The sequence below is a fragment of the Talpa europaea genome (assembly GCF_964194135.1).
Source record: "Talpa europaea genome assembly, chromosome: 14".
NCBI classification, from domain to species: domain Eukaryota; kingdom Metazoa; phylum Chordata; class Mammalia; order Eulipotyphla; family Talpidae; genus Talpa; species Talpa europaea.
Window position 1 is genome coordinate 26,765,902 of NC_140082.1, and position 22,036 is coordinate 26,787,937.

Sequence of the window (22,036 nt, forward strand, 5' to 3'; positions counted from 1 at the left end):
ATTCAGGGACATTTGAAAACTTTCACTTTGGATCCATTTCTTGTAAAATAATACCCCAGCACCATATGAATTCCAGCCAAGGTCTATAACTCCAGGATGTCTGGGAGATTGGAAAACATGGAGAACCACTGGGACATATAACTCTTTCAAAAGATTGCTGGGGCAGTGGCTCCTAATATTTCTAGCTTTAACTTCCTATCTCTCTATTTTAATCTTAGGAGGACTGCAGCCATTCAGATAGCTAATAGAACTAAGGAAGGGGGGGCCTCCTGGGTGGCGCAGTGGGTTGAGCACAGCACTGTGAAGCTGTCCGCAGCCTCTGCATCATGGGTTTGTTTCTGGCCCACCAGGGAGATACCCACATGGCACAACAGACCTCTCCTGCCTCCCGGCTGCTCCCCTCAGCCCTGTCTTCTCGGTGTATCTGCCTGTTTTGCTCCCTGCTGTGTCTCTGGTGAATCCTGTCGCCATCCCGCACCTCTGGTCTGTACCCCCCCCCCTGTGCTTGTATAAATAAATAAATCTTTTTTTAAAAAAGGAGAGAACTTAGGAAGGGATAGAACAATATCTACTTAACCACTAGACCTTTGAATATGGGGAGAAATAAAGGCATCTAGAAGAATCTTGCCTTCATGAGTTCCTGGGCTTATAAAAACACTGTGAAAGTGTGTGTGTGGGGAGAGGGTAGGGAATGGTGGTAATGGTTATTTTACTAGGGTACTCTATAGTATAGGGTACTCTTATAGAACCCAGTGTTTCACTAAAGTTTAATGCTGTTACACTGTTCTTAATGAACCTCCCTGAAAGAAGCAAGTAGTTCTGACAGAGTCACTGATATCTTCCCCAGATCCTGTACCCCAAATATTCTGAAAATATATTCTTTAACACAAGTTACCATTAATATATCCTTGCTGAAATCTTAGGATGGCATAGCTATAACATTAGGAGAGCATGAAACCATGTCTGGAGATAATGAAGTCTTGGATTAAACCAATGATAGTAATACTTTAGAGTAGGCCGAAATGTAAATGTAGTAGAGGACCTGTAATGATGGTGTGAATGCTGTTTTGGCTATCAGTTAAGGTGTTCAAAGTGTTTAAAGGAAGAAGTCATACTAAATTGGAAATTATATTTTGACTTGACCAGGAAAATGTACTTTGGTATTTAATCTATCTTACAATGTTGAGCAAAAATAAGTTTTAATGCTTTATTTATTGGACAAATAGGTTTAGAATTTGAACACTAAATGAAAAATGGAAGAATGTATGTACTGCTCCACAACCACACTAAAGAGTTAAAAACCCTATTGATGTGTGACTCACGTGCCTATATAAATTAAACTGAGAATAGCATCCTAATCATACTTATGTGCTAAGGAGAACACTGATTATAATCATTATTAGATATTTCAGGTCACTTGCATGTACCTTCCTTGCATTGAACCCCTGAGCATTCCCCTTAATACTTTTTTATGATATATATTTTAAAGATTTATTTATTTATGCGTACAAGAACTGGGGTACAGGCCAGAAGTGTGTCTCCCCAGAGACAGTGTAAGGAGCAGAACAGCCAGATTGACTGAAATACACTGCTGAGGTGAGCAGCGGGCGAGACAGGAGAGGTCTGCTGCGCCATGTGGGTAGCTCCCTGGCTGGCCGGGAATTGAACTCATGCTGCAGAACCTGCAGATAGCTTCATAGTGCTGTGCTTAACCACTTGCGCCATTAGGGAGGCCTTTTCTTATGATATGTAAATGACTATTCTTATGATATATAGTCATATATATAAATGACTATAAAATACCCATATTTGAACTTATTTTAATTGTTGGCCAATTAAAGGTGGTTGGGCAATTAACATATCTTCCTAAATTGATATATTGCATACAAAAAAAATGAGAATATCAGTTCTGAACTCTAGAATTTCTCTGTCTGCTTGAAGATGATCCACTGTTTTTCAGGAATTGTGTGACTTGGCCATATAACTTGGGCTCTCTGTTTATCAGTGGCCCTCTTCTTAAAAATGGAGGGATGTTGGGGGGAAGAAAATGTAATCGTGTATGTGAATGCAATTCCCAGCACATAGTTAGCATTTAGTAAATGGTTGCTGTTTTCATTATCATCCCAAGAAAAGGAACTCATTTTCCCCTTGGTTTATACATAAGAGCATAACAAATTCATACCATGTGCAAAGAGTGCAAGGAAATGAGCATGCTTCAATTTTTCAAGCCAGCATGGTGATTTTGGGTGAACTTAATGTAAATTGTATTCTACTGGTATGTACAGAGGGTCAGCTAAGTCCCAGCATCTCAGTCAGATTGCACAGTGGAACCTAGTGCATTTTTTAATTAATGAGATCATTTTCTATGTGAGCCTCATATAACTGTATCATTTGAAAGAATTCTGAAATTCACTTCTTTCTTGACCACAGCCCTATAAATAGCAAAAAATGTTGGGTTTCTGAAAAGGAATGGTTACTCATGATCCCTTACCAATTTGCTCATCTATTCAATCTTGCACCAAACATTTTCAGCACATATTGTGGGTGTGGTCATGATGTCATTGCTCTTGAGTTGAGGGAGGAAGGAGGGCTGTGAAAATGATGGTATCTATAAAGATATCCAGAGATCTGGTAGTGGCTCTGGTAGAGACTCTCCTGCTGAAATCCTTGGAAAAGACCAAAGAAACTGACATGTCCCTGGGACTGAGTGACAAGACAATAAAATGTGTTTTCTACTAGCTCACCAGTGCGCATAGATACCATGGAACGTGGTTATTAGAGTGTAAATCTGAGGTTCTGAGACCCTATCATCCCTGATATCTTTCTTTGCAGGTGTATGATGGTTTAAGCTCTGCAACTACTCGTCTTGTTGGTGTGTGTGGAAGACAGCAGCTGCCTAACCCCGTCTTCTCTTCAGGAAACAGCCTCTTTCTGAGATTTCAGTCTGGCCCTTCCAGACAAAACAGAGGCTTCCGAGCTCACTTCAGACAAGGCAAGTACTGTGAGGAGGCACAGGCAATCAGTTCTTAGGTATACTCGTTGTGTCACCATAAAAATGAGACCTGTCCTCAGAAATTTCTACTTAACATGCAACATTTAACAAGGGAACTATGACTTGCAATTATTCCAACTGTTGATGCTTTTAGCTTTACTCTTATTTAACTTAAATGATGCCAGCTCCCTTTAAATCTTCCTTTGTTGCTCTCAAATAAGTTTTCAGAATAATACTTGAAAGGACCTTTAATGTTAGAGACACTGTAAAAGAGTTTTTAATCCAAATCCATTTATGTCTACCATCTGTTCAAGATTGTAGCTAGAAAGAGATACACCACTATAAATTACAAGACTTGCTTGTAATGTAGAATCAAGATTCTAACATTCAAGGTAGTGGTTTTCTTCATTTCCAGATCCTTCCATTTTTCAACAGAGAAGTTAGTGTTGTTTCTATTGTTTTTGTTCTTAAATCACTATTTTTCAGTTTGTCTTACTAGACCTTTTCACCTTTTGCTTTAATCAGGACATTCTCGAAGATTAGTGCTTTATCCCATTTTCAGAGCTGGAGCCCAGAACTGAAAGTGTTGTGGGTTGGCTTCAGTATCTGAGATTTATTCAGATAACCTTGTCATTTCAAATAAGGTTAGTTTGTTTAGTCATTTAGTCTGTCTCAGCGGGCCTTCTTATTTTATATAGTAAAGTGCCTTGACTTTAGGCGCTTTAGGATAAGTTCTGCATTGAGATCTTCAAAAGACACATTAAGAGCAAGACAAACTGGATAAATCAAATTACTCTCTGCTTTTAAAATAAAGGAAATCTTTATTTTTTTCATTTAATTAATCTATTATATTTTACCTCATAATGAAAAATCCCCCATATGTCTTATCTGGGCTGTTTGGACACCTTACCTACCATTTCTTCATCTCTCTCCAAAGTCAACTGACAGAAGCCCAGCTCTGATCACACTCTCTCCATCATCTACTCTTCCCCATCTACAATTCATGCCTTAGTCACTATGTGAAGTGCCTCTTCCACTCTCCAGCTGGCAACAGAATCACCCTCTTCGGAACGCTCTCAGAATTTTGGGCTTCTCTGATAATGCACCACCATTCTTGTGAAGTCATGTTCAATTGAGTACTTATTTTCTGAAAAAAAAAAAAAAGAAAAAGAATTCATTCATAAAGAGATTATCCCTATACCTGTAATTGATGAGTGAGTAGAGTAAGTGAATCAACGCCAGAGTTTTGAACGATTCAGCCAATTCATAGCCACTTAACCTGTTGTTCTATGTCATTCTTCATTTCCTGTAATTGAAGATACTGTCATAAATGTGTAGTGCATTCCCATTTTCTCATGGTTTATGTGTAGCTTTCTTGGCAGAAAACTTCCTTGGCATGCATTTCAGAAATAAGGGACAAATCATTTATATTTTCATTCATCAAATAATTGTTTTGTACAGTCAGTAGAAATCAAAAGTATATGAAGAGTGTGTATGTATGTTTGTGTTTCTCAGCCTGTGGAAGCTATATCCTCACCAACTCTGTTGATACTATATCCTCTCCAATGTTCCCTGCCAAGTATCCAAACAATCAGAACTGCAGCTGGATAATTCAAGCTCAACCTCCATGTAAGTAACAAAAATAAAAAAGAAAGAGTATCCAGGATGGATGGTGTCCATGGGAAAAATCCACCTATGACTAATGTTCTTATCTCTTCACGGTAACAATTGGTGACCTTCCTTTCTTTTTTTAAAATCTGTTACTGATGTAAATGAGAACATACATTTCCTAACCCAATAACAAAGTAGTTTTTGCTGTTTGTTCTCAATTAAAAACATTTTAAGCCCCTATAAAAATTGTAAGGCTTAGCACAGGAAAAGAAAGTCACACAAAACCTATAATCTTGCTGTATCAACAAGATTGTGAGATTGGGGACAAGCAAAAATAATTAATAAATAAGTAGTTTTTGACACATGTACCTTGACTGTGGTGGATTCTCAAGGAAGTTGCTAAATGAATAAATGAATAATAAAAACCATAAACTCAGGAATTAATGACTCAGAGTTTGGGAATGCAATGCCAGGAGCCTATTGATCTTTAATGAAAGTGAAAGCTAGTTGTAAACCCTGGTCTTTCCAGTATTACTTGTGTTAAAATGTCCCATAAATGCTTACATTATTTTTTTAGGATCCTAGAATCTTATTTTCGGACCTGGTAACAATCTGATAGTAAGAATTACTGTCCACATTTTACAGAGTGAGAAAAATGAAAAGTTCCTCTCAGTACTGAAGCAAAATGACTACAATGAGAAGGGTGATCCTTGAACCATTTTAACTCCTGCCCTCTTTTGAGGTTACAGGAAAAATTTTATGATTTCAGGCTAATGTGGGAAAGGCATTAGGTTCTTGATTCTGCTCTATAATTAATGATCGGTGTGATAAAAGGAGAATCACTTAAGTTAATGTGGCCCCATAAGCTAATCTAAAAATGGAAGCACTTTTGGCTTAAATATTCTCTAGCAATTTTCCTAGGGACCTTAAGAGTTAACAAATGGATATCTTTATTAAATGCATTCATTTGGAGATTGGTGATATAATCCTCAGCCAACTGTAGAAGGGGGGATTTGAAGCACTAAAGGAAGTTGCTGGTCAAAAACTGTGCCTTTGATAAGGAACACCCTGCCTTTGAGTTGAGCAGTTTTGCACCTCATGACTAGCACATCATCTCTTTGAAAGATCTCACTTATTAAAGGACAGCAGGAACAGATTCTATTCTGGAAATTAGGAATCCTGGAAGAATAACAAAAGGAAAACTTACCCAATTACTTGTTGTTTTGCAAGTAATTCAAAGCCTTCCTTATAAATGGCTCTGAACTCTCAGGGTGCTGGCTGTGACCATACAGTAAAACAGTGAGTGCTGGGTTATGACTGCCAGGAGGAAAAGGTAAATGATTTAGAAACACAGGTCTTTAAGGAAAATATCCTATTAGCTATCCTATCAAGAAGAATTCTTGTGAGGTGAAACAGTGATGATGGATAATGTGTAAAGACAGTATATTCCAACAAGACTTTCCCCATATCCATAAAATGAACCTCTTATTTATTACTGCCAGCATGTCAGATTCTCTAGACATTTTCAAAAACATTAATTCTGTTACTCTTCCAAGAAAACCTTTTAGCATAGAGTCACTTTTTCCTCTTCACCTACCTAACCAGTCTACAAATCTTCCCAATTTGTGCTTCTCTGCTGGAAACTCCTCATGTGAAACTATCAGAGGTAAAATTTCTCTCCCTGCATGTTCTGTTTGCCACTACTTTATTTAATAGTCTCTTTTTTTTTTCTTACAGTCAACCATATCACCCTCTCCTTTACTCACTTCACACTTGAAAGCAGCACCACCTGTACCCAGGACTTTTTGGAAATACTGGATGGCAATGATGATGATGCCCCTGTCAGAGGTACTGCTGCACTCATTTATTTACATCTATGGCCTTGACTGGGTTTTATTTATATGCTTATGTATCATGTGCTGTCATTCAAGGTTAGAATGTTTCCAATCAATAAGAAGTGCAGCACAAACCCAAGTTAAGATAATTAGAGGATAAGGAAATATAAGTTAATGCAGGGTTCAAAAACTCAGCTTGTTTCAAGGACATGAATGGTTTATGGCCTTACAAAAATTTTAATAGTTATGACTGCTTTAGGTATTAGTAAAATTCAATCCATTCCAGCATTATTAACATTCTATGAAAATACTCAAGTAGAGCTTTTTATTTCCCTGGTTTTGTTCTCAGTGGAAACAAACAAACTGGAATTCTGCTTAGTTTCCCAGTGAAATAGAAAATTATTTATCTAGGGCTATCTATTATTTATCTAGTTTCTAGTTTATTGTTATGTTATGTGAAATATTATATGTATATTATATTAAAACACTTATGGCACTAATCTTGTGTTGAATGCTATTCTAAGAACTTTATAAATAGTAACTCAATCAATCCTCATACCTTTATAATATAGAGTTATTATTATTGATATTCTCTTGTCTCAAGTGGGAAAACTGAGGCATAAGGAAGTAGGTTACTTGCCTCAGGTCATATAACTAGTTAATGGCAGAGCCAGGAGCTGAACCCAGGTGTTCTGGCTCCAGCATCCGCACCTTGCTCTGCTATGACAGATTGCTTTTAATCATGAGTGCATTTATGTGTATGAGTCCCTGCTCTGCTAGAGACTTTAGCATTAGTTACTTTGAAGCCAGATCATTTACATTTTCCCCAGTTCTCCTTAGTGTTCTTTATTAACAGTTATAAATGATCACTCCTACACTGGAAGGATTAATAATTGTCTATTATTAATTCTCAGTTTTTTTACTGAACCATTAGCCCTAATAATAATTTCTTCTGTATACTTTGATCTCTAGTGACTCTAGTATAGACATTTCGTGGAAATAGTGGCCCACCTGAGTCATGTCATCCATCATTCTTGTCTTTATCTTCATTATTTAGGTCGCTTTTGTGGCACCTCCATGCCCCATCCCATCACTTCCTTCAGCAATGCTCTGATGCTGAGATTTGTCTCTAACTCTAGAGCCACCTATGATGGTTTTCATGCTACATACACTGCATCATCATCAGGTAGGAAACATTAGAAATGGCTCTATTAGCTTAAGAGGAATGTGTTTGAAATCCTTTCTTTGTTATTTAGAACTCTACTGCCTTCAGAATTGGAACAGTCACAGGATTACTCCTGTGACTAACCTTCCCTTCTTACAAATGAGTCTAACAAACCTGCGAATGCTAACATTACAGAATTACATTGCAGTAACATAAGCGTAAAAGCTATAGCACATTTTCTTTATTCATTTACCTGATGAAACTCAGGTTGTTTCCATCCCTTGGCTATTAGGGCTAGTGATGCTTGCACTGAAATCTGGAATAGGGACAACTTGTTGGAATGATCTTGGATGGTTTGTTTATTAGTGTCTTGTTCTCTTTCATGATAATCTTGTTAAGGCAGCCCCTGCTGACAATGTCCAACAGCATGTCTTGAGGACAGACAACTCCAGTTGGGGTCAGGCAGGGTCTGAGTGTTGTCACCAGGCAGGATGGGGAGCAGATGGGAAGGAAGTCTACCAATTCTGTCTCTTGGCCAGGAGAGTGCTATTTGTCAGCTGCCAGCTTCCTTGTTAGAAACAGCCAAAAGACATAGAACACCTAGAAGATTTATGTGTATATTTCAGTGTTCTAGGAAAAGCTGGAATGCTGCCTTGTGTTCTAGACTGAGGTTAAAAATCATCCTGAAAAAAGTCTCTTTCTTTTCTTTTTTTTTTTTTCATAAAATACTTCAAAGGGAGAAAAGAGTTTTGGAAAAGAAGCTACCAGGATTCCTATGAATCCACCATATCCTGAAACTTTTAAATTTAACATTTGAGATTCTTCCTTATTATATATGACAAGCATATTTTTTTAATGTAAAATGGAACTAGGATCTTTGAAGCTACTCAGTTTCTCTAGTATTTTCTCTCCTTTATTTAAGATGTCTTGTAATAGAGCGTTGCTCTGGCACTGACTTTGTTTCTTTTCTTCCAGCTTGTGGTGGAACCTTCCACATGATTGAAGGCACCTTCAACAGCCCTGGCTACCCAGAAATTTATCCCCATAATGTGGAATGTGTCTGGAACATTGTCAGTTCGCCTGGCAACCGGCTCCAGCTGTCTTTTATGTAAATCTTTTTTTATGGTGTATTGTTTCAGTGAGAATGAATCTGCAGGAAGGAAGCACTGTTCCTAATAAGAAGGACAACTAACAGCATATGTGTCCAAGCAACTGTTAAGAATACGGTGGGAACTTGAGGAAGTTGGCTTCCAAGTTTCCTCTGTTTTAATCATAGTTTCAGTTATAAATAGCTTTAAAGTTCTCTAGGGTCCTGCCTAACATTACCAGAAGTATAAACCACAACTCTGGGTGCATTAATTTGTGGAATGGTCTTTTTCAGAGTATGATAATTTTATCTCTTTTGGTTAAATTAGGAACACTTAGATTCTTGCAAAGAATCCCCATTACAGACCTTCACTCATATACCTTATCCCCACCCTAATCTACCTTTCTTTCTACTCTTACCAAGAGAATGATTTTGGAAGTTTTCTAGATCTTAGTGGTTGATTACTTAATTGACTTTTTGAATATGGACAATGACTATGAAATTAGCAGTAGGAAGGACCACATTCAGAGTAGTCTTAGATTAAATAAAAAACACTAATGTATTTTCTAGAGATAGTAAAAAAAAACACATGGTAGAACTTTTTAAATCAATCAACTGAGAGCGACCTGTGAGATGTACATTGTAATAATGCTTAACCAATACTGAGTGATAAAATTTTGGTTTTTAAATTCAATATTATTTATTATACTCATGATTATTAAGCTGTGGTTAGCATTGCTAATTCTGTTTTTGAAGAGAATATAATCAGTAACTTATGGTTGAGAGAAGAGGATTGTTTTGAGGACACTGGCCTATTTATTCAAAAAGAGTCTTGCTCCTCCTCCTAGACATGCCATTATGTGCATTAAAAACAGAGTAAAATAAGAGAACAGTCCTATTTATTGACCACATTGAAACCTCTCAAGTTGCTTTCTTTCAGTACATCAATCAGACAGTGCCTCCTCTGGGTACAAAAGGCATTGTGCTAAAACAAAGACAACCTCTGAGGCCTGAAAGGCAATGCAAGTTTAAGCTGCCACATGGGAAAGAAGTTTTGTTTGCTTTTGTTTTTACTACTGCACAGAGTATTATATGGGGAAAAAAATCTGTGTATGTTATTTTTACCTGATATATTTTATAAATATATATATATTTCTATTTTCCTTTATTAAACAAATATTTATTAAGCCCCTACTATGTTGTAGGTCTATAGATGGCACTTGTTATTCCTATGCTAGATATAGGAATATATATATAAAGCTTGTATATGATACTTTACTATATAAAATTATGAATAAAACATGATCACTGTCCTTATGAAAAAATTCAAGTCCTTCAGATGGCTTCCCAGGACTCATAATCACCCAATAAATGTGCTTCCTTCTTTGTCCTTTTTCCTTTTGACCTCTACCACCTCTGTATTGCTGATCAGTCTGCTATTTAGTGGTTGCCAGCCATAGAGCTCAGTATTGAAGATGTTTAAGAATGAAAACATCTGGGGCGTCCCTGGTGGCATAGGGGTTATGTCTCAGCACTGTCACCAATACAGCCTGGGTTCAATAGCCCACAAATGGTGCAGCAGACATCTCCTGTCTCACCTGCTGCTCCTCTTAGCAATGTATTTCAACAGATCTGTCTGTTCTGCTCCCCACCCTGTCTCTGGTGAATATTCTCACCCCCTGCACCTCTGGCCTATCCCCCAGTTCGTCTATGTTAAATAAAGGAAAGAAATCATCCCATTTCTTGATGAATTACTAAAGTAGTGTCAAGAAACTATTTTTGTACATCTTAGAAAGATTCATCTCAGCCTCAGGGGATAATCATAACAAAAATATAGGACCACTGATGGGATTAAAGATGTCAGGCTTGACCTATACAGCACAGGTTGGTCATACCAGATGTGCAAAGAATATCAAATCCTCTCACACTGTTACCTCTAAAGTAACTTGTGTGGAAGTTCACAGCTAAATCCAAATGGATAATAAAGGTCTCTCCTTCTAGAAGATGGAAGATAACACAAAAACTAGTTGAATACTAAATCCAAATTATTATATAGATAAATCTTAGTGACTCAGCTCTTTCCTTTTTCATCCATAGCAACTTGATTTTGATTATTGTGTGTTACTTGCTTGAGTTTCATTTTTAAAACAAAATTTGTACCATGCAAGATGTTCCTCTTTATGTGGATGATAATGAGAAGGGTTTTATGGCAAGTCCTGCGAGTTATTTCTGCCCTGTCTAAACTGTATCCAGATGGGTGCTTGGAAACATCCCCCTGGGGTGTGTGAGAGGCATATGAGAAGCATATGGAACATGTCAAGATCTAAAACATGGGTTTTGGCTTGTGGACACTGTGGTGAAATAGAGAAGGGAGAAAAACTGGAGAAATTATGATTGAGTCTGTATCAAAAGGGAGGGGAGAAATAAAACCTAAACAGGAGTTTTTTCTAAAACAGATATTTAAAGAAATTAACAGAAAGCATGCATTTTATACACATAGTGGTTTTTTTTTTTTTAGAAAGTGATTGATCTTTTTTCAAGAATCAAAATGAGATAATGAGAAACAGTGATTGTGCTTGGTTTTTCTTTTCCACATCATATTTTTTACAAATAGTTCTTAGCCAGAGTCTTTTGGAAAGAGGATAGTTAGATTTGCTTACAAAATGTGCTGGCTTAAAACAAAGACTTCCAAGAATAATAAAACATTTTAAAAATATATAACTTGAATCTTATCGGTATCTGCACTATCATTGTTCATGAAGAAATGCCTTTTTTGCTATTTAGCGCTAGATTATGCCAGCCTGGTTTTAAGACAGTAAAAGGTCTGCACTTAGTAATCTGCTTGTCCCCTGACCAAGCTTCAATATATATATTTATCACCCATAATTCACTTTCTGATTCAGTTGGGTGGTGGGACCTGATTCTTCTTTTCTTTTTTTTTTTAATTTTTTTTTTAAGATTTACTTATTTATTTATACAAGCACTGGGTACAGGCAGAAGCACTGGAGGATGAGAGAATTCACCAGAGCCAGAGAGGGGAACAGAACAGGCAGACTGACGAAATACACTGCTGAGGGGAGCAGCAGGCGGCAGGAGAGGTCTGCGCACATGTGGGACCCTCGCCGGTGGCCAGGGATAGAACCGGCACCGCAGAGGCTGCTGGCAGCTTTGCAGCCCAGCGCTCAACCGCTGCGCCACCGGGGGAGGCCCTTGATTCTTCTTTTCTCACAAACTCTGTGGTGATGCTGATTTTACTGAACTTTGTCTTGCACTTGAGTGGGAAGGTTTTGGAGGCAATTTCATGTAAATGACCTGCTGAAGAAAATGGTCTCCCTTTCTTCACTTCCTGCATTCTGAGAAGCAGAAGAAAACAATTTTAGCATGTTTCACATTGTTGATAATATAATGGGTAATAAAATATGAGACTGAACTTAAGCACCAAATTTACCAGTCATCCTAAAGATGGATTAAGAACAATTCTATGCTGAAAATGATTGTAGATATAAATTTTGTATTATGAAAAATCAAATTGTCAAGGAAGACCATTGGGGTAAAGACAAATGTGTAGATTGCTTAGTCTAATGTGATTTCTTTTGCTGCTCATTTATCAGCCATAGCTTGCTGCTAAATCTGTGTCTAGAATGTAGATCCAGATGATCTGTACTGTAGTAACTTAACTTAATAGGACTTTGATAGCCAGAAGCCCACTGTTCATCTAGTGAGAGACCAATGCTGGTATCTGACTTGAGAGATTAGAGCTACGGAGCAGTTTATTCCAGTGTTCTGTTCACAGTGTAATGCTCAGAGGTGTGCCTAGTACATGGATCCCATAGTGGGGTTTCAGGTGCCCAGAGACTCCAGTCTAACTTATGCATCCTAATCCATTATCTAGATGAAAGCACTATACTTACCACCTTGTGAAATTATGCAGTACATTATGTTGCACATTATGAAAGATACACACAACAGAGAAGTACATTTTCTATTTGCAAGAAATTTTTTCCTTCCTAGAGTCTCAGACTCGCTCCCTTGCTCCCTCCTTCCCTTCCTCTTCTCTCTATCCCACCCTGCCTCCATTATTTCTTTAATTGAGGTAGCATTAGTTTACTGCACTGTATAGGCTTCAGGTGTGCAGTTTCTCATCTCAACAACTATATCTTCACACCACACCCACCATCAATCAATCGATCCCTTTACCTGTACCATACCTTCCTTAACCTGGTTACCACCATTCATTCAGAGTGTAAGGGTTTGTTTGATTTGTTCATTTGATTTGTTTCTTTATGGTCCACAAATGATGAAACCACATGGCATTTGTCTATCTCCTTTTATTTCACTTAGTTAGCATAATCCTGGCATTCATCCATGCTATCACAAATGGCAAAATTTCATCTCTTTTATGGTATGTTGTAGTATTCCAGTGGGTGTGTGTGGTGTGTGTGTGTGTGTATGTGTGTAACTTTAACCATTTATCTGTCATCAAGCACTTGAGTTGTTTTCATATTTTGGTGTGAATAGTGTTGTAGTAGACATGGGGTGCATGTATATTTTCAAATTAGTTTTCATATTCTTTGGAAAAATACCCAGAGGCAGAATTAGTGGGTCATATAGAGATGTGGGGGTTGAGAGGATTCACCAGAGACAGAGTGGGGAACAGAACAGGCAGACTGACTGAAATACACTGCTGAGGGAAGCAGCAGGCAAGGCAGGAGAGGTCTGCTGTGCCATGTGGGTTACCTCCCTGGCCAGGGATCGAAGTCGTGCTGCAGTGGCTCTGGATAGCTTCATAGTGCTGCGTCTTAACCCCTTATGCCACCAGGGAGGCCCCTATTTCTAATTTTTTGAGGAACTTTCACAGTGTTTTCCATAGTGGCTGCACCAATATACATACCCAACAGTGCTCCAGTTTTCCTTTTTCTCCATATCCTCACCAACATTTACATTTCTTGACTTTTTGATAATAGCAGTTCAAACTGGTGTGAGGTGAAATTTCATCATGATTTTGACTTGCATTTCTCTAGTAATAAGTAATGTAGAGCATCTTTTTACTGTGTCTGTTGACTGTCTTCTTTGTAAAATGCCTATTTAGCTTCTCTGCCCATTTCTTAATCAGATTGCATCATTGTGTTGTTGTAGAGTTGTGCTAGTGTTTATTTTAGATGTTAAGCTGTTGTCTGATAAATATTTGCAAATATCTTCGTCCATTCAGTAGACTGCCTTTTCGTTTTAATGATTGCTTCTTTCACTGTGCAGTAACATTTTAGCTTGCTATAGTCTCATTTGTCAACTTAAAAAAAAAAAACAACTAGCTCTTTTTTTCCTCTATCCTTTGTATTTTTTTCAGTTTCAATTATTTCTGCTCTGTTATTTCTTGTTTCTTGAGATAATTTTGTGTTGCTATATACTTCCCTCTTAGTATTGCTTTTGCTATATCCCAAAGATCCTACCATTTAATTTTTTCATTCTAATTTTTATTCAGGTATTTTTTATTTCTCCTTTGATTTCTTCAGTGTCCTAATAATTGTTCAGTAGCATGTTGTTTAATCTCCATGAATTTATGTTTTTTCCAGTTTTCTTCTTGTAGTTGATTTCTAACCTCATACCATTATGGTCAGAAAAGATGCTTGGTTTGTATGGTTTTAATCTTCTTAAATTTATTGAGATCTGTGTTGTGTCCCAACATATAATCTATTCTTGAAAATATTATTAAGGCCAAGTTTTAAAAGAATTCACTTAGCATTTATGCATTCCATCTACTTATTCCATCTGTAATTTATGTTACTAATAACAAGCAAATGATGTAGACATTACTTCCTATCTCCCATTCCCCAATTTCATCATAACTGCACATTATAATACAAGTTGAAAGCCCCACATTTGAGCACCATTCTGTATTAAAACAAATCCTATTTTTCCCTACCTTCCCAGAAATTGAATGCATATGTCTTTAATTGGCATTTAAGCACTGCCAAAATTAGCCCATCATACCACTCCAGCCTTTTCTCCTAATGTTTTCTTAAAGGTATTCTATATTACAACCAAAGTAGTACTTTCACGGATTTCTAAATGTCCCACCCTTTCCTGCATATGTGCATTATTTGTATGCATTCTCTGCTTACCATTTCTGTAGCTTAACTACAGTTAATATTTAGATTTCTATCTCAAAGAATCTTCCCATTAAATTATTACTAAGTCCAATGATCAATATGATACCTTTGCTTCAAAGTTCTTATACCACTGTATAGCTCTGATAACAATTTTGATATTCTGACATATGATAAAGTTTTTCCATATGCTCAATTTTTCCCTTAGAAAGGAGGTGGTGTATTGACTGACTGTATGCCTTTTGAATAGTTTCAACAAATTTGAGTGAAGGAATTTTTTTCAGTTAGCTGGAAAGCATTGTGATTAAAGTTAAGGGAAGCATTTAAAAAGTGAACAGGTTAACCCAACATGTAATTCAGGATAATCCCAAAGTTTATTCTACCAATTTAATCATCCTGAATTTTTTTTTAATTCAGAACATTCCAGTTGGAGGAGTCTCAGGACTGCAGCAGGGATTTTGTGGAGGTCCGGGAAGGAAATGAAACAGGTCACTTCGTGGGACGATACTGTGGAAACATCCTCCCTGTCAACTATTCATCCATTGTTGGACACATTCTGTGGATCCGATTTGTCTCCGATGGCTCAGGCAGTGGTATAGGCTTCCAGGCCACATTTACTAAATGTAAGTTGATCCTATTTTAGTGATGGTTTCCCAAATGTGTCTTAAATTAGAAAGGACAATGTATTTTCAGTAATGCACTAAGAACCATGTTTATTATCTTTGTGGAATTATTTTGTTAAAGTAAATTTATCAAAGTAAATAATAAGAGATGTTCATGATTTATGATGGTTTGGCTTAAGAATTTTCAAATATACAACTGTACAAAAGTGATACATATTCAATAGAAGCCACACTTCCAATTTTGAATTTTGCACTTTCCCTGGACTAGCAACCTGTATATTCTGTCATGATGCTGGGCAGTGACCTCAAGCCACGGATCCCAGTAAGCCACATGACATCATGGTAAACCAACTGTACAGAGTGCTCAGTTACAGGCATTTTTTTGATATTTTGTTTGTGTTTTCATATCCTATCCTATGTTTCCACTTCCAAGTAAGTTTTCAGTGAATTACATGAAATATTCAGCACTTTAATATAATGTGGACTTTGTGTTAGATGATTCCCCAACCGTAGGTTCATATCAATGTTGTCAGTACATTTCAAGTAGGCTAGACTAAGCTTTGGTGCTTAATATGTTAGATGTATTGTTGGCAAGATATTTTCAACTTATAATGGGTTTGTAATAACTCCGTTTTAAGTTGAGGAAGATCTGTATGTGAATGGCTCAGTAAGAGCCAGGGAAAGCATTTTCAGTGGTTTTAATATACTTTTTAAACTGTGGTTTCTACCAAATGCTAAATTAAATTATTTTTATGTTATTGTGTTAGAGTTTTCTAATGTATTATGCTTCATAGTTGGTATACTTAGATCAAATGTGTTTCATTTACTCTCATAAACTCTATATCCCTCAAATTAAAAACTTTTAATATTACTTTAGAATTGATTTAAGTAATCAGGTATTATAGCAGGGTATTCTTAAATAGGATAAACTGTTAGATATTTTTTATTCCTTACTCAACTTGTCCATAATTAGGTGTTCTATATGTGGTTCAAAAGTGTCAGTTTCTCTTACAGAATTTTAAGAAGTAGATTCCAACCTTTTGTAAAACAAAGTAAAATAGATAAGCCAAAATTAGAGAATGGGGCTGATAGCCACCCCTATCCATGTCCCCATGTCCCCTGAAGTCTGAGAACCCCTTTTCACATGGAGAGCTATTGCCTCTTTTCCTACCATTCAACCTTCTAAGGAGATAGAATTCCATTCACAAAAATCACCCTTCTCCAAAGAATTAATAGATAGCAGAAACCAAAAAGGAAGCAGTATTTCTTTCAGTGTTCAGAAAAGAAATCACAGTCAATTAAAAGCCCATCCTTTTCAACATCCCTTGCCTTTTGTTTCTTTCATTTGATTAAAGAGCTCTTCTCCATAGGTCTGATTTATGACTCTGCTTCCCTTCCAGTATTTGGCAATGATAATATTGTAGGAACTCATGGGAAAATTGCATCTCCCTTATGGCCTCAAAAGTACCCCCACAACTCCAATTACCAATGGATAGTAAATGTGAACACATCTCAACTCATCCATGGTAGAATCTTGGAGATGGACATTGAAGCAACACACAACTGCTATTATGACAAATTACAGGTGAGTTTCTGAGTGTAATATAGATTTATAAATTTTGGTGAATTTCTATTTGCTGAAATAAATCTAAGTTAATATTTATTCAAGCATTTGAAAATCACATAGGATGGTTTGTCCCAATTCATGATTAATACCTCTAGATTACCTGTGCAAAGGTTATTCTGGTACTGTGTTTATTATATTCCATACTGTTTCTAAGGTGTGTTTTTTTTAGCATTATTGTAATTTACCTGTTGGGCTTTATCTTAGTATATCTAACTTAGTTATGTATATATTTCTTCTAGTCAAGTATTTCTTCTATTTTTATATCCAATTATTCTGTAAAAAACTGAGTTTGTATGGAAGCTTCAGTAGAGAAATTTGTAATGTCTTACATTGAATTTGATCCAAATTATTTCTGAGAAGATGGAGAGAAGAATAAGAAATGTAGTCAGAGAGCATCCATCCACATATGCAGAAAAATAGATCATGCTCAATGATATATATGTGGAAGCTATCACAAAATATGTTCCTAAGTAGATAATTTAATATTTTGAGCCAAATGGCAAAGATATATTGAGTGCTTTGAATATACTGAGCCCTTGAAAACTGTGAGTCTTTCATTGTTGTTAATTCTGCTTCTCCATTCTGTAGTGACATGGATTCCTTTAGGAGACCTGTCCAATATCTCTCATTAAACCTTTCTCTTTCTTGTTTTTTTCCCTTTGTAAGGTAAAACTAACCTAAATTTTAAACTTTCTTTTGACTATTATAAAGACATCCTTAATTCCTTTGGTAAGCAGTGGTTGGGAGGTTGTTCCTGACTCTTCCCTTCGAGACTCCAAAGCATATTCATTAAGTGCTGTTGTATAGCTCTCCTGGTACCTATTGTTTCACCCTCAGATTTTACTGTAAATCACATATTGAACTGTAGCACATAAAATGCATTTATTAACACAATTCTGTGGCAAAGCTATAAATAATTTTAAGACACATTGACTTATTTGTAATCGTATTTAATGGCACTTTCTATTTTAAACTGATATATAATATTTGTCTATTGTTTTTCCATCACCACGATATTGTAATAATATAAAAACATCATCATAGTTCTCTTTTTATGAAGAAAGATTTACAAATTAATGATGCTCAATGCTCTACTATCTTTTTATATGCAGGTTTATGATGGGCTTGGTACTCACTCCCGCTTAATTGGAACTTACTGTGGTACCCAGACAGAATCTTTTAGCTCCACTAGAAATTCTTTGACATTTCAATTTTCTTCTGACTCTTCAGTCTCAGGGAAAGGATTCCTTCTGGAGTGGTTTGCAATGAATGACTCTTTGGTAAATGGACCTTTACCTACCATTGCTACAGGTGCGTTTGGTAATAAAATGAAATTCCTTATAGGGATTAGATGTATGTAAGCCAAGAAAAATGGCTGAATTCAGCAAGAGCATGTTAATATTCTCTATTCCTGTTTCTTCCACTACCCCAGTTTTGTAGTAGCCTTTTAGTAACCTCACAACTATGGTATCCTACAGCCTAGGTCCATTGGAAAACCTACAGCCTAGGTCCATTGGAAAACCTACAGCCTAGGTCCATTGGAAAAGGTAAGGCAGGCTTGGAGTTCCAGAAAACATCCGATTCCTGAAGAATTTCCATTATTTGACCTGTCTTCTTAGAAAAGATCCATTCTTGGGATATGTCTTTGACCTGATTAAGAGTTTTCTATGTGCCAACAGCCCTAGCCCTACAGTGTATGTTGAAAGCTATTGGTGGCAATTATTTATCACCATAACCACATATGGTAGTGATAACACTTGTAGCTAAGGTGAAGCTGACCAAATACTGAGAGAATTTTTGTTTCAAGGCATTTAAAGGAATGTTTGTCTAATTGTGAATCACCACTAACCTGAACACAGACTTTCAATGGCTGCACACAAAACTGAATACAGACACTACAGAATTAAAGCACATAAGTTAAAACAACAGTAACAACAAGCTGGAAAGAGGCGTTGATACGCAGAGTTGCCATGTTGTATTATATAAATTGTTAAATTTTCAAGCAAAAATTATGAAACAGACAAAGAAATAGAAAAATATTGCATGTGTAAAGGAGAAAAAGCAATTGATAGAAACTGCTGGAGAAAGCCAAGATGTTGCACTTACTTAAAGACTTTGTTACCTATTTTAAATATGTTAACTGAAAGAAACCATATCTAAAAATTAAAGAAAAATCTGGGAATCATGTCTAATCAAATAGAGCTTATTGATAAAATGATAACTATTACTATAAAAAAGACAACCAACTAGAAATTCTGGGATTTAAAAGTTTAATAACTGAAATAAAAATCCACTGGAGGTGCTCAATGGCAAATTTCAGCAAGCACTAAAAAGAATTAGTGAACTTGCTGATAGCTTAGTTTTCCTACCTGGAGGAAAAGAGAAAAAGAAAAAATTATATATATTTACATAATATAATATATAAACATATATTGCTAGATACATAATCAAACAGTTATATAATAAAAATATAACTCCTATTTATATATCTTGGAGAAGTAAAACATATGTCTATGCAAAAATTTTTGCACAAATGCTCATGGAAACATTATTCATAATAATGAAAAAGGGGAAACAACCCAAGTGTCAAAAAACTGGTGAAAACTTAATGATGTATATCCATTTACTGGAGTGCAATCACTTACTTCATGCTTGACAAATAATAAATAAATAAAAGTGGAAAAATAGAATATGATGTGTATTCCTTACAGAAAAAACTGTGGAAAACACAGCTGTCTGAATCAGTGGGTTTAATAAACTATAGATTTCTTTGAGAAGGTTATTTTAATTGTTCCATTTCAGTATAGGATTACCACTTGAAGGTGACCATGCTTGTTTATTTTCCATTAGAGGTGTCTCAAAGATACTGTTTTTCATTCCATAGGTGCTTGTGGTGGGTTCCTGAGGACAGGAGATGCACCCATCTTTCTTTTCTCCCCACTCTGGCCTGAAAGCTACAGTAATAATGCTGACTGTTCATGGCTTATCCAGGCACCTGATTCTACGGTAGAACTCAATATACTTTCCCTGGACATCGAATCTCATAGAACATGTGACTATGACAAGCTTGTGGTAATAGATGGTAAGAAACTTTAAAAAAAATAATTACCAGTTTTAAACTTGACACAAATTTACTTACATTCAATTATAGTAATATTTATTCAATTTTGCATGGTATTTCCCAGAAGTCAGTAAAGATATCAAAAACTAGGGTCTCCCTGGTGGCAGGGGTTAAGACGCAACCTATGAAGCAATCCGCAGCCACTGTAGCACGAGTTTGATTCCCAGCTAGCCAGGGAGAAACCCACATGGCAGGACAGACCCCTCCTGTCTTGCCCGCTGTTCTCAGCAGTGTCCGTCTGCCTGTTCTGTCTCCCATTCTGTCTCTGGTGAATCCTCTAACCCCTGCATCTCTGGCCTGTACCCCAATTCTTATATAAAAATGAATAAATCTTAAAAAAAATATCAAAAACTAGAATTGGCTACAGTTTCAGAAGAATGTTAGGAAAGTATTGAATTGACATCTGACTGTGGAATAGAAGCTATGGAAGGAATGATAGGAGAGCAAATAGTGAGGGGTTGCAGTGGACTTTGGTGGAGGACTTGGATGGACTGGAGTGGATTGGAGTGTGATCCTATACCTCTGAATCACATAGTGTTGTAAACCAATGTTACCTCAATAATAAAATATAATGATAAAAGGCCCTCCAGGCAGGGCCAAGTTAGGATGAGGAAAATAGTCAGGACTGTGCATAATGCAGTCAGATCCTGCCTTTATTTATAATTTTGATATCTGGATCATTTTATATTACATTTTGATTTTTAAAATATTGCACTAAGATATTTATCTTGATTTCCGAAAACTTTGATACCTCCCTAAATATTGCCTGTAATGTGTTTCAGTTGCCTAACCCCCATCCTTGCCTCCAGGTATGATGGTGGTCTCTAAAGTCTGAGAACTACTGCCCTACATTATAAAGCTATTGCAATCTCAAGTGCCTGTTTAGACAAGTAAGATAATTAATGAAGTGTTAAACTGGAGAATCAAGGAGGCAGCTACTAGGAATTCAGGCTGAGTATTATGGATCTTCTTATTTCCATGAAAAGTGAGAAAAATGAATTTTCTATGAATTCCCCAATTGTTAAATTTGTGAAATTAATGAAAAATGTTTCAGAACATTTTGTGGACAAAACAAATAAGTGTTTTATTTTGATTCACAAGTTGATAGGGTACAAGTTTTTCTCTTATTTAGTCCCTCAAACTTAGACCCACACTAAGTATAGTGAGGAAAATCAAATGGTAGAGATGTTTTATTTTCTGTTTGTTGAGGTTGGACACTAAATAAAGACAAATCAATCATACAAAAGACAAAGTGATAAGCCATAACTTACCCCTTATTTTCTATCAATAATCAACTATCAGCACATCTCCCAGAAGAACTATCATCTTTCCTCACATCAAGGCATTCCTGTGGATGATAAATTTATTGCTTATCATGTTTTCAAATGTGCCATTGCATACATAGTCCAAGTGTTCAAAACCAAGAAGAAATTTTTAAAAATCCACATCAAATGTAAATTATAGCTATTCTTTAAGAAATCATTTCCTGTTGAGTTGATTTTTGTTCCATCAATAATTTTTCTTGGAAGTTCAAACCCAGGGAACTGTCCTCTTTTTCCTCTCTTCTATGTGATCTTGTACAAGTCACTAAATGGCCGCAAGTCTGTTTAGAATCTGTAAAAGAGTGACTAATATCTACCTCATGGATTTGTTGTGAGGATCAGGGAAAACAAAGAAGGTAAAGCTCTGTAGCAAAAGTCCTCATATTTTATTGATGCAGAATTCAGAATAGTTTTAGTTGGATATCAGTTTGGACAGAAATATTTTTGGAAGGTTTTATCATAGCCTCTGTACAGAATGAAAGTGAACTTACTGTAACAGATCTACATGAGAAAACTCAACAAACTGAGGTATATGCCAAATCAATGAAA

At 36.3% G+C, this 22,036-nt stretch overlaps 1 protein-coding gene across 1 annotated transcript in view; it reads left to right on the forward strand.

The window, feature by feature from the left end:
- CUBN (cubilin) overlaps window positions 1-22,036 on the forward strand; it is a gene marked incomplete at both ends in the record, with an annotated part of 226,675 nt that overhangs the window by 115,710 nt on the left and 88,929 nt on the right. Inside the window, 9 exons of the mRNA XM_084253526.1 lie at window positions 2,833-3,001; window positions 4,508-4,621; window positions 6,341-6,451; window positions 7,496-7,624; window positions 8,579-8,711; window positions 15,212-15,417; window positions 16,818-17,002; window positions 18,157-18,355; window positions 19,929-20,126. Of these exons, the coding sequence (XP_084109652.1) occupies window positions 2,833-3,001; window positions 4,508-4,621; window positions 6,341-6,451; window positions 7,496-7,624; window positions 8,579-8,711; window positions 15,212-15,417; window positions 16,818-17,002; window positions 18,157-18,355; window positions 19,929-20,126 (1,444 nt within the window). The remainder of the gene's footprint in view (window positions 1-2,832; window positions 3,002-4,507; window positions 4,622-6,340; window positions 6,452-7,495; window positions 7,625-8,578; window positions 8,712-15,211; window positions 15,418-16,817; window positions 17,003-18,156; window positions 18,356-19,928; window positions 20,127-22,036) is intronic.